General features: G+C 45.8%; 1 protein-coding gene across 2 annotated transcripts in view; it reads left to right on the plus strand.

The window, feature by feature from the left end:
- Positions 1-614: 614 nt before the first annotated feature.
- The window catches only part of DRC8 (dynein regulatory complex subunit 8), a 38,171-nt gene continuing 25,231 nt past the window's right edge, over positions 615-13,554 (plus strand). Inside the window, exon 1 of one of the 2 annotated variants that reach the window (XM_021550473.3) lies at positions 615-848. In XM_021550473.3, the coding sequence (XP_021406148.1) occupies positions 824-848 (25 nt within the window). In that variant the 5' untranslated portion in view covers positions 615-823. Of the gene's footprint in view, positions 849-974; positions 1,045-13,554 lie in introns of those variants that run through there. The other variant, XM_021550475.3, reaches the window with a different exon arrangement.

Consider the following 13,554-nt stretch of genomic DNA (forward strand, 5'->3'; position numbering starts at 1 on the left):
TTAGAGAGCATAATCAGCTGTTTTCCCAACAGAATAAAGATGTATTGTCTTGGGTATCTATTATATCCTCTTTACTCTGAGCCATGTTCAATAAAAAATGCAAAAATAAGTGGCTGAAAGGCAAATAGCAAATGTTAAAATATTATTAAAAAGTGATCGTTTTTATAAACAAAGAAGCCCTATTTGTGCTCCATGTGTTTTTGTGAATTTCAGGCTTCCATGAATATTGAGAACATCATTAACTCTTTGTTTGAGAGGTGAAATTGAGTGTGTGAGGAGGAGTCATCCATGTGGGCTTTGCAAAACTGAACACCTGACAAACAAGCACCTGCTGTAGTGAGGACAGGGTTTTAGCTCTAGGAATTTAATAAATATTTATTTTGTAGGAATATATGGTTGCATCTTGCCAGAATATTAATTTTTGTATTTTTTTCTACTTTCACAGTTGTTTTAGAGTCAGAAGAACCAGGCATCGCAAGCCTGTCTGCTAAAACTCACAGCTAAATTTAAACCGCAGAGTTTTATTTAATATCACTAAGACAGAATATTTTAGCTGTTTTGGCGTGACGGCATTTAGAATAAAACGTTCTTTCACTTTCTAAAGCTCAGACGCAAGGAAATCTCCGCAATCGCTGGGGAAAGCTGTATTTTTAAGAGAAACGGGAGTCCTTTGCCGCTGGTTGAGGGGCTGGCTGGATCGCTGTCTGCAAGGGCGGCGGGCGCGGAACGGGGGCTCGGACACGTTCCCCCCGCTCAGCCCGGCGGTGCGAGGAGAGGGCCCGGCCCGGCCGCGGCGCCATGGCGACAGCGCGGCGCCGCGGCCATGGCGGAGCAGGAGAAGGGCAGGGGTAAGGCCGGGCCCGGGCTCCCCCATGGCGGAGCAGGAGAAGGGCAGGGGTAAGGCCGGGCCCGGGCTCCCCCATGGCGGAGCAGGAGAAGGGCAGGGGTAAGGCCGGGCCCGGGCTCCCCCATGGCGGAGCAGGAGAAGGGCAGGGGTAAGGCCGGGCCCGGGCTCCCCCATGGCGGAGCAGGAGAAGGGCAGGGGTAAGGCCGGGCCCGGGCTCCCCCATGGCGGGTGTGCGGACAGACCGCGGGCCGGGCGCCACCGAGTGAGGCCCGCCCGCCTCAGGGCTCGGGCGAGGGAGGGGCGGCGGCGCGGGGAGCTCTGGCCGGAGCTGGTGCTGGGGGACGCTCACCGCGGGACACAGACACGGATATACATACTGAAGTGCACACGCACACACACACGCACGCACACGCACACACACGGGTTTGTGCGTGTGTGTGTTTGTATTTCGGCCTTCGACATCTTCACGAGGGGAAGAGGAGGGGCAGACACCGAGACCTTTCCTCTGGCGTCCAGTGGCAGGAGCCGAGGGAATGGCCTGAGGTTGTGCCAAGGTAGGTTTAGGTTGTGTATCACGAGGAGGTTTAGGTTGTGTATCACGAGGAGGTTTAGGTTGTGTATCACGAGAATCCTTCATGCAGAGAGTGGCTGGGCACTGGAACAGGCTCCTCAGTGAAGTGGTCACAGCACCAGCCTGACAGAGCTCAAGAAGTGCTGGGACAGCACTCTCAGGCCCTTGGTGTGATCCTGCGCAGGGCCAGGAGTTGGACTCGATGATCCTTACTCCTTCCTGCTCAGCTCATTCTGTGATTTTAGATATGTATGTGCACCTATCTGTTCGCACACATTGTGCATGAGTGTGTGTATACGTGTATATGAAAGAACACACACGTGCATATTTACACAAACAAGATGCATTCCCTGACTTCCCATCCCATTCAGGGTGGCCACACCACTGCCTCTTGCCTCAGGGTAGGGGCTACTCTGCAGCACTCCCTGCCACAGGGGTGCCACAGCTGCCTCTTGGTGCTGGCAGCCTTGTGGTGTTGCTGCCACCACACAGGGTGTGCCCAAGCTGGATGGTGACAAGGCTGACTGCCTTGTCATGGCATGGGGTGGCTGCCAGGGCAGCTGGGATGGCTGAACCTGCTGCTGGCTGATTGTGGCCCTTCGCAGTAGTTTCTGGATGCATTGGGCACTCTCTGACAGAAAAAAGTAATCTGTGCTGCTGATAGCACCATGGCTTATTTCTAGAGGCCACTGTGTTCTACTTTAGGGAGTGTTGCCAGAAATTCTATTTTATAGGCTAGAGGTAATTCCTTCTTCAAGGATATTCAAGTATCATTTCAAGGAAAACATATTTTCTGTAAAGCCCACAATATTGTTACTTCTGAAATCCATCCTTTCTGTAACTAAACTTGTGTGTGTTGCAGTAGTTTGCAAAGTCTGAACATTGTAGTTGAGATAATTAATCAATGGAATATTTAATATTTTTAGGAAACAATGCATGTTGCAGAAAAGTCTTGTATAAACAGTTGCCGTGGATGGTACTAAATGACTAATTTAATTTTTGTAGAAGTATTTCTAGCTGCACTTTGCAACATAGATATCTTGAAGAAAGAAATTAAACAGTAAGATGTAGCTTCCTTGATCACTGCTCTTAAAGTGTTTTTTAAAATATTTTTAAGAATTTTTGTTTAATCTTGTGGAAGCCTGTCTTTTACATCTTTCTAGTGGTGCAAAGGCACCTGAGGCACAGTACTGGCAGAGGAGGATAGAAATGATAGCCTAGAAGTCTGCTGAATCATCTGAGATGAGGGAAGTAGTACTGGGAAGCCTGGCTCCTTATATTTTGGGTTCCCATATGTATAATATTGAGATTTTTACCATTTTGTCGAGCCACAGCCAGAAACTCTAGGAGAAGGAAGGTCATGGGTTTTTGATTGCTCAGTTAAAGACTTTTAATGCCTTTCTTTTTGTAGTTTCAAAATGAGAATACTTTGTAAGAAGTTTCATTATTATATTACTAAAGACAGACTCCCTTGAGGGTTTTTTATGCTTCATGTTTTTTAACATTCTATAAAACACTAATGTCAGTAGAGCATCAAATGTCATCTTCTAGAGGAGAATTGTAGCGTCATCCTGAATGACCTTGACCCATAAACTCCATCCCTGGCCCAACCAGTGGATCATGGGAAGTGACATACTGGACTTTTTCTTATCTGTAGGATGAGGACAAAAACTTGTGTCACTCAGACAGTAACTTCTGTCACTCATGAGAATCCCAGCCTGCTATTAGGTAAAACAGTTGTTTATTGCCTTACAAAGGTGCCTCATTACTGTAAACATGGCTGAGGAGAGCTAACAGTCAGTGTCTCATTAACAGAAGCAATCCCTTAGGATTAAGTCGCTTATACCATTTCAGAATTGCTATTAGCCTTCCTGCTGATAGCAGTTAGAGGGTTAATTAGGATTCTCCAATGCTGGATTCACACATCGATTGTGCTTCCCTTCAGCAAGTACTCCACATCTATGCAAGCTGCAGGTTTAACTTTATTATGCTTCAAAATAATACCATTAGTTGTATTGTCAAATAATTAGTCCTTAGGGTATTCCGCTCGGTGCTTTGCAGAACTACAATTCCACCAGCTTTCCTGGAAAGGTTTCCCTTAGGTCCTATTATTTCCAAGTTCAGTCTTCGTCAAAGTTGAAATGCCTGCTTAAATGTTTTACAGATATACATGATGTACACAAGGAAAAACAGTGAGAGGCCAAATCCTGCTACCTTTTGCACATGTTACTCACATGAGTATTACCCTCTAGCTTATGCAAATGTTGCAAAAAAAATCTTTTATGTGCATAAGTGTTAACGGGACTATGCCCATACAGTATGTATGAATTTATGTCTGAATTTATATCCCTACAGCTGTGCTTTCAACAATGTTTAATGTTTCTTCTTCACACCTATCTGATTACGCTAGAATGTTTGTTTAATCTTTCACATTTGTACATTTGTCCCTATCTTCCTTCCTATCATTCTGTTTCTTTCCCCTTTTCTGCTACTTAATTCAGTCTGTCTGTTCTTCCATTTGCTCTCAGATACTGTCTTTGTAATTTGACATAACATGTCAGATTTTCTAAGTTTTAATACCTCTGATCTCAATACCGATGTTGCTAGAACCTGAAAGCAAAATGTCATACTGGTACTGCCTCAAGTAGAACTAGACTGAAGACAAATTATTCTCCATCTAGGATTTAAGAAATCACATGAAAGTACATAAAGGAGAAAACACTTCAGTGTTCCTGTATCATTATCGAAATGTTATGTAATTGATCAGTATTAGTTTTTCAAAGACCATATTCTTTGTGCTAGATAGTGCATATTTAAAATGACATTAATAAGTCATGAATTTTAATCCAAAGGGAAGTATATTGAATAGTCTGAGCTGCTACTTCACCCACTTACATCTGTATGGAACCAAATACCTGGTTGTGGATAATATCTGTCCCCAGAAATTTGCTTGATTCTGCTGTGAAGACCTATGGAGAGTAACTGTTCAGCAATGATGGTTTTCTCTGGTAAATAATTAGTAGTTGTTCTAGGTAGCAATTTGTAATCAGGCGTCACAAAATTTGTAATCGGGTGTTGCACACCATGGATGAAGATGCACCATCACGTGGATTTTGGGAAAGAGTTTTCACTCCTATTTTAGTATGTAAATACAGTAACAGTGTGTTCAGTCATACATGTATGTCTGCTCTTTGCCTGCCCCAGTTTGATGCCTGGCATACTGGTGAGATCAGAGATACTGTAGGTAACATTTGCAGAGAACTAATTATGCATTCAACTACTACCCTCTTTCGAAGAAGCAGAGTTATGCCTGTATCACCTGCCCTGCTGAATCTTGTGCCTGGAAGGAGGATCTAAACCTTCCTGTCCACATCACCTCACCTGTCTTTGCCTGCCTTTTGTATTGCTATAGATACTGAAAATGTGCTATTACTGCTCATTCTGTTTTAATGGCTTGAGTCGAAGCTGAGAGAGCCTTGTAGCTGCCGTGAGCACTGTAGGCAGTCATAAGCATTAAGTCTGCTTGGAGCACATTTAATTAACATGAAAGTTTCAAACCCAACACAGAAAAGCACTTAAGCTGTGCACGACTTTGGGGAATCCCACTGAAAGGGATGATGCACATGATGTTGAAGCATGTGAGTTCTTTTAAGAACTTCTTATACTGAGAATTTTAAAATGTATTTCTGAGAGTTTCACAAATGAGCACCAGCATTTGAAAGGTACAGAAGCTCTGAATTGAATGCAATAAACCTTCAGGCTAAAGTAGTCTATCAGACAAATTTTCTCTAATTTAAAAAGTGGCAGTGTTTAATTTATGGGGAAAACACATGAAATTAGTATGAGCTGTTAAGAATAAGTAGCTTTCATAGGACTCAAGCAAGAAGTATTTCAGCTCTAGAAGAAAATCTGAATATATGAGATTACTTAGGAAATCAATGTGCAGTTTTATCACATTTATCACAGATGAACGCTTTGAATATTTTTATATCCTGTTGTTGATATTGCTGTAAGAAATTACATTAGGAGGAAAGTTTATAGTCTTTATTAGACTGTAATGCAGTTTAACATGCACCCTGACATCAATCTGATTTATGTTTTAATATTTGTATTTATTTGAGAATGAAACAAAAAGTAATCAATGTCAATCTCCCATGACAAACACAGGTTGTAGATCTGAACCTGTTGGCTATACTCCCACAGTAGAAATTGATCTCAAATGGATGTAGAATAGGTACTTGCAGATTAACAGGTTTCTTGTTTCCATGGTGCATAAAATGGCAGAATTTTTTCAGTTTGGCTCTACTTCTAGCTGATGTAGTGCATAAAAAATTGGGTGGTGTGCAAAGAAAGGCTTTAAACTTTTTTTTGTCTTTTCAACAATGCCAACCAGTGAGCTCAAGAACTCCCACAAATTACCTTTCCAACAGCAGTTAGCATGTTATTAAGAATTTCCATGTCTACATACTAATTACTCTGAGATCTGAGGGGATGGGAGGTTTTTTCAGCTTAGCAGTACCTGTTTTTGTGTGAACAGATACTGCTTTGTTGCTATTAGCAATAAAATGTGTTGGGCAAAAGATTGTGGAAGGAAAATGGTCTTTGGATAACAGAAATGTGATGTGAACCTGTTGTCACAGCCAGTGTTTAGCCCCCAGCCTGGAGGTGGCCATGCAAACAGGGGTGTTTGCCACACCATTGCTCTGGCCTGGCCAAATCATGCCATGAGGTCCAGCTGTGCTGCTGCTTTCTGCCTTGAGATAATGGCTGAGGTGCGGGAAGAAGCTTAAAATAGCTCCTACACATCTGTGAGGTATCCTGAGGGAAAGCAGAAGGTGCATCAGTGATGTCCCAGTTCAGCCTGTGCAGAGGTGGGCCTTGTTCTCAGCATGGCAGTGGCATGGGAAGCGAATGGAACAGTCAGTGACGGAACTTGGAGTGCTGCAGAGGTGGCTGGAGAAGCAGCGCTTGCAGATGCCCAGTGGGAAGGTAAAAGCTTTCAGCACAGGGAGGTGCTGGAGGTCCCACACCAACCTCAGGACTATGTGCTACCTCAGCAATATTTTTATCAACAGCCTTAAATTGTCAATGCCCATCTTTAAGAAAATACAGACTCCCAACTTTTGGGAAATATATTCTTTGCTGTTCAGTGTTGCATAGGTGTGGGTAGGATGTGACAGGCTCATGAATGTGAGATTGGAACGGATTTTCTTGATTCCAGCCTAGGGCTGTATAGAGTCATAACCTTCAAAAGCTTTCCAAGTACTATCTTAAAAATGGTAGAGATTATTGTGTCACTGGTGGAATCTCACAGGAGGTTCTGAACCGTTATTGCTGATGGTCAGGAAAATTAGAAATTAATTCTGGAGTTCATTTTTGAACAACTTGTGTACTTATTCTCCAAGTTTGCTAACTTTTTCCTTTAGCTTAGCCTGCCTGAAATGATGAATGCCAGAAGTGTCTTATTCCCCATTATATTAAATGTATATGTCAGTTGTCAGCTAAAATGCTGTTAAAATTCAGATTATTACTCTTAGGTAAACAGAAAGAAAATTGGAAATTCGTATTCATTCATGGTATGTGAAGATAATGATTTAGCACTGTAAGCGATACTTTCAAGGCAGTGCCTTAAAAACCAAACAGCTGCAGCAGCAAACCCCTGTAATTCCTTGCCATTTTGTTTTACTCTAACAGTCTTCCTTTGCTTGGGCAAAGACATAGTACTGCAGATAGAATTGCAACCAGTCTAGAAACTATTTTTTAAACCCATTTAAGACACCAAATTGAAGGGTTTCTGATATATTACATAATAACAGCCTGTATTAAGTAATATCTAAACCCCTCATTCTGCCATTATGTTGCACATTCAAAAGAAGAACATTTACATACTGCACTGTTCTAGCAGCAGTACTGTGGTATTGCAGTTAAACTTCATAATGTCTAATGCTGAAAATAAATTACTTCTCAGAGCACTCATATCCAGTTGATTCTGGTGCGTGGTTCTGGACCACTTGAGCAATCAGTGTGCAGAGGCAGTTCAGGAGGAATATTCAATTTACAAGGTGTTTGCTGCTGCCACACATGCAATCAAGTGTGCATTGGCAGTGACAAGTGACATGGTGCCCTGTTGGGACTGTCCCACATCCTTGGCAGAGTGAGCTGCTTTTGTGGGTCCCACAGCAGCGTGTGCATTGCCTCATTTTGGTGAAACTTGGTCTGGTGCATATGTGGGTGTCAGAGTTGTCCTCTGCAGCTCTGCCATCTGCTTGCAGGGCCAGCACTGTGGAGAGTGCAGGAGAAATGGAGACAGATAACAAATGCCTTCTGTGAATGCACAGCGTAGCAGCAGACCTGCGTTCTGCCAGTGTGACAGCCTATGGAAGCTGTTCTTTTTCAGCTGCAGCTGGAGATACAGCAAGACTCAGCATCACCAGGAGAGCTGTATATCCTCACAGGGCAGATTGCTATTGGGGATGAAAGAGAATGCAAGTATGGGCTAGACATAGCTCTTTCATTATATCGCAGGTGTGGCTGAGATGATGGATATAGAACAAATTGCAGTGAGATGACTGTTTTTGCCAGCTCTGAGCTTCCACAAGAGTGCTGGCTGGTCCAACTGCCAGAGTTGTGATTTCAGGGATGTGTGAGACATTCCTAATGGAGATTTATACTGAGTTTATCTCTGCCTTGTGAAAAGGGACACTGCATGCAGCTGGTATTGACTTAAAAAAAAGTATCACCGTTATACTTTATTGACTTTAAAAAAGTATCACCTTCATCCTTGACATTAGGCTAATTAATGTCAAGCACTGACATTTCTTTCACTTCAGTGAAGGAAGGATAACATCATGAAGTATAAGATAATCATTGCATATTACCTCTGAATCACAGGTGTGCAGAAAGCAATCCAGATCTATGCAAAGATTGGACTTCCTTGCTTTCTTTGGATGACTGGAGGCACATCTCCACATCATCTGCTCCACATCTCTTCAAGAGAAGATCTTATGTATTAAAAGGATATCCCCTGAGGCTTCTGGGTCTCTGACCACTCTGCTTGTCAGAGAGCCGAGTCCTCGGAAGCCGGATAGCGTAATGAAATCTTCCTCTATGAAGGCGGGACGGCACACAGGCGGCTTTATTCCAGGAGGGTTTATTGAGGAACAGCAATTCAGGGAGCGAAGGGAAAAACAACCACTCCGGGAGGGAGCTCGCTCTGAGAGCGTCGAACAGGGGGCGGAATCGGGATTATAACGGGGACAAGAGAGGGAGGGTCCAGGCACGAAGCGTTCAGTGAGGGAAGGCTTCGGGGGCAGAGTCAGGGTCGAGTGGCAGGGTTATAACCAATGAGGGTAAGGGGAAAGAGCGGTTTCAGGGAAGGAACCAATGGAGGTATAAAGAACAAAGAATTTTCTAGCACCAAGGGATGACAGACATACTGATTGATAACAGGGGAGGCAGGGAACTACACACCTGTCACCTCCCAGGGTAATTCGGGGGGACAGTTTCCCAAGTCCCCTCCCACATCTCCCCCGTTCTTGTTAATTAAATAAATATTTGCCAAAGTCTTGGTAAGCGTCTTTTTGAAGATGGTTAAGGCAACTGAAATCAGAAGGATAATTATGAAAATCCAAAAGAGTCCTTTTAAAATGGAGGCTGCCCACCCGGGAATGCCCCACTGCATCAATAGTTTGTGGACGGGGTCCACAGCCGAAGTTTCCGTTTTGATGTCCTGTACTTCGGTCCGGATCCGCTGGATGTTGGCTTGGATGGAAGTGCTCCGTGATGTTAAATTGAAGCAACACAATCCTTCGAAGTCCTCGCAGCTGTGGCCATGGGCGAGCAGCAGGAAATCAATAGCCGCTCTGTTTTGTAATGTGGCTTGCCTGGTGGTTTGCTGGTCTGCCAGAAGATCGGAGAGGGCGGCAGACGAGGCGTTGGCATGCTTACTTATCCAACATTCTAGGTGAGAAAGCTCACCGAGGGCCTTAGCTGCCGCATACCATGGTAAAAAGATGGATACAGCGACCCTCTTTGTTTTTCCCCAATCGTAAATTTCGGAGTCACAATTTTCGTCGAATTGAGCATATGATCTTTTGGTGCGTGCCAATTGTCTTTCTTTTTTCCAATCTAGAATTTGAGTTCTGTTTGGAGTGAGGGTAGCAAGCTTGCCAAGGCTGCATGGGCCTCCCTGGAGCCGAGATGGAATTCCCGACCATACTCTGTCCCCACAGATAAGAAACATCCCCCTGGGCAATGTCTTGGGATGAGTGGATGAAACCGAAATCACCTGGCTAGTATAATTGCACCAGGTTTGGCTGTTATATTTTTTACTGATAGGTGTTACATCTTTCCGGTATGTGTTTTTGGCCAAGTCAATTCCGTGCCAATTTTGACTTGGCCTCCTATAATAGAATTTGACACAATATCTAGCTGTGGAGGACCCCAGTAAGTCCAATTCTTGGGGTTCCTCTTTGCTGTTGGGCAAAATTTTGGTCCACTCATCCCAAGTATCGACCGGGTTAGGCCTCCTACCCGTGGTTCGGAGCAGGTCGGAATTGGATACCGGCCAATCATCAGCTACCAAGGGGACCCCTACCAGGCAAGTGGACAGGGGATTGTCCACGTTGCCCATGGCCAGACATAGGTTATCCTGCTGCAAGGACTTTGCCAGCGTGATCCAGACGTTTTCTTTCGGCTGTGGTACCACCCAGCCATCTGCTACATGCAGCCACAGGAGGATGGAAAGCGTGGCTGCAACCAGCTGGGCGCAGTGGGACATCTTCTGTTGTTTCTTTTGGGTGAATGATGTTCTGGCAGCCATCCTAGTACTAAAATTAAACAAAACAATATTACCAACATACATTTGGTTCCCTCCCCTCCCCCAGCTCCCCCTTTTGGGTTAAAATAAAAATAAATTTCAGGACGGAGGGGTAAAGGGATGACGGGTTAGGTATGAGGGTAGAGGGAACGGCACAGGAGGGGATGGGGTGGCGGAAGTTGTTAAGTCTTGCAGAGGTAGGTATGTCCTTGTGATGAGGACCCGGGAGACGATGTTGGGTGGTCTTCCGGTCCTCTTCTTTTTTCTCCGTCGCCACGCCACTGCATTATCTGGTGGTGATTGTGATGGGGTCGCTGGGTTGCTCCTCGCTGGGGGGTCCGTGGTAGTGCTCTCCAGGTACGGTTTGACGTATTTTCCAGGAATCCATTTGGGACCCTGGGCTGTGGAAACACAAGCGTACCCTCTCCCCCACGTTATCAGAGGGTACGGCCCTGAGATGATTTTTGATTCTGGGTCTCTGATGAGGACTGGCGGACGCTCTTTCAAAACTGCCCTGGTGTTATTGCAAAAGTGTCTGAGTGCAGGGGGATTCGGCTCTCGGTCAGAACAATTTAAGAAATTAAGAACATAAAGTGCCTTGCATAATCTTTCAACTGGTGTCATGGCCAGAGCCGAATCGTGTTGTTGTTCTAGCAGCCTTTTTAACTCTTTGTGGGAGCGTTCCACTATTGCCTGTCCTGTGGGGTTATGGGGAATGCCGGTGGAATGGGCAATTCCCCATTGTTGTAGAAATTGTGCGAATTTTGTCGAGGTGAATCCAGGCCCATTGTCCGTTTTGATGGCTTTTGGGACTCCTAATGTGGCAAATGCCATGAATAGATGTTTGATGATATCTTTTGTTTTCTCACCAGTGTGGAGTGACGCGAACACGGCCCCAGAAAATGTGTCTATGGACACATGCAGGTATTTCCGGCGGCCAAAAGGATTATAGTGAGTGATGTCTGTTTGCCACAGCTCCAATGCTGCCAACCCTCGGGGGTTTATCCCCGTTGGCAGCGGTGGAAGGGCGAAGGACTGACAGTTTGGGCATGTGGCTAGTATGGCTTTGGCTTGTTCTTTTGATATTTTAAATTGTCGGGCAAGGGCAGGTGCATTTTGATGGAAAAACGCATGGCTGAGCCTTGCCTGTGCAAAGATGTCTGGTAAGGTTAATGAAAGTGCAGGTGCAGAGTAATGAGATGTCATTGCAAGGAGGTCGGCCATCCGGTTCCCCTCTGCAATAGCTCCTGGCAGGTCTGTGTGAGCCCGGACGTGCATAATATAATAGAGTTGCTCTCGGTGGGAGATCAGCCAGATTAATTCTGTGAGCAAATCGAATAACTGTTTGTTTTGAACTTCTTTGAGCAGGGCGTGTTCTGCCCGTTCTGCTACCCCGGCAACATAAGCCGAATCTGTTACCAGATTGAAAGGTTGCTGAAATTTTTTGAATGCTCTCACGACCGCAGCAAGTTCTGCGATCTGGGGGGAACCCTCAACCAGTTGGATGTCAGACTCCCACTTCTGACTCTCCGGGTCCTTCCAAGTGATTACCGATTTGTGGGATTTTCCCGACCCATCGGTGAACACCGTGAGAGCACCTTTAATAGGTGTTTTATTTTTGAATGACTTTGGGGCCAAATATAACGTGTCTTTGAATATTTTATGTTTAGGGTAATGAATGGAAATCTGTCCAGGGTAACTGTCTAAAGCAATTTGCAAACTTTCGTTTGTCTGAAGCAGGGATTCCAATTGTTCCAAATTAAGAGGTAGGTAAATGCACGCCGGGTCACACCCTGCGAGGGTCCGGAGGCGTTGTCTGGCTTTTATTATTATCCTAGCCATCAACTCTGCAGGAGTTGAAATAGTTTTCGCTGGCTGGTGCGGGAGAAACAGCCACTCAATGATAAGGAGTGGGTCCTTCCGCCCAGTGTCCCATTGAAAAAGCAGACCATGGAAGTTTGGGCACTTACCCAGTATGGCAAGGGTGACGGGAAGGAGCCGATCCACACGGTGGGCCTGACGGGATCGTATGGCCTCAGCGACTCTCTCCAGGGCTCCTTTGGCGGCAGGTGTTAGCTCGCGAGGGGAAGCTAGGTCGCCATCTCCTCGTAGCAGGTTGAAGAGCGGCGCCAGCTCCTCCGTGGTGAGTCCCAGGAGAGGTCGGATCCACGTGATGGTACCGCAGATCTGCTGGAGATCCCGCAGGGTCCGTGGGTCGTCTTTGACGGTGACAGATTGGGGCGCGACAGTCCTTCCCGTAATGTGAAAGCCCAAATACTTCCATGGCGCTGACAGCTGGATCTTTTCTTCAGCAATTTCAAACCCTGCAGCTTTAATGGCTTTAACAGTTTTGGAAAGTGTGATCTGCAGATAAGCTTGTGTTTCAGCGCAGATCAAGACATCATCCATATAATGCAGGATGATCGCTTCAGGGAACAGCTTTCTGATCGGCGAAAGCACCTGGGCCACAAAAGTTTGGCAGAGCACCGGAGAATTTTTCATTCCCTGGGGCAAAGTGGCCCATTGGTACCTCTTATAAGGCTCCGCCCTATTGATTGAAGGGACGGAGAACGCGAATCTGGGGGCATCTCCGGGATACAATGGGATGTTGAAAAAGCAGTCCTTGATGTCAATGACTGCGAGCTGCCAATCCCGGGGAAGCATGGAGGGTGAGGGAAGGCCAGGCTGCAGGGGGCCCATGTCCTCGATTACCTCATTGACCCTGCGCAGGTCTTGGAGCAGGCGCCATTTGTCTTTGCCAGGTTTTTTAATAACAAAGACAGGAGTGTTCCAGGGGCTGGTGGAGGGTATTAAATGCCCCAGGCGAACCTGCTCCTCTACTAATTCATGGAGCGCTTTTAATTTCTCCTCCACAAGGGGCCACTGGTCCACCCACACGGGAACATCGGTTTTCCAATTCAGCGGTGGGGAGGTGCGCTCCGCAGTGGCCCATACTAAAAATCCCATGCAGGGCTAGGGATATCGAGGCGGGCACCCCATTGGGACAAAACGTCCCTGCCTAATAACATGATGTTAGATGAAACAACAAAAGGCCGAATGGTGGCAATCTGTCCCTCAGGGCCCTCCACACTTACCAGGTGTTTGCTGCGCATGGAGTTGACAGCTCCTCCCACTCCGGAGATTGTGCCACAAGGGGGCACCAACTCCCAGTCGCGGGGCCACTTTGACCGGGGTATGATGGTGACGTCTGCCCCGGTGTCTGCCATCAGGTCCAGTTTGATGGACTTTCCCTGAAGCGATAGAACAGTCTCAATCATTGGTCTGGATTTGCAAACATTTTGTGTGAGGAAGACAAAA

This window comes from Lonchura striata, chromosome 3 (assembly GCF_046129695.1).
Source record: "Lonchura striata isolate bLonStr1 chromosome 3, bLonStr1.mat, whole genome shotgun sequence".
NCBI classification, from domain to species: Eukaryota; Metazoa; Chordata; class Aves; order Passeriformes; family Estrildidae; genus Lonchura; species Lonchura striata.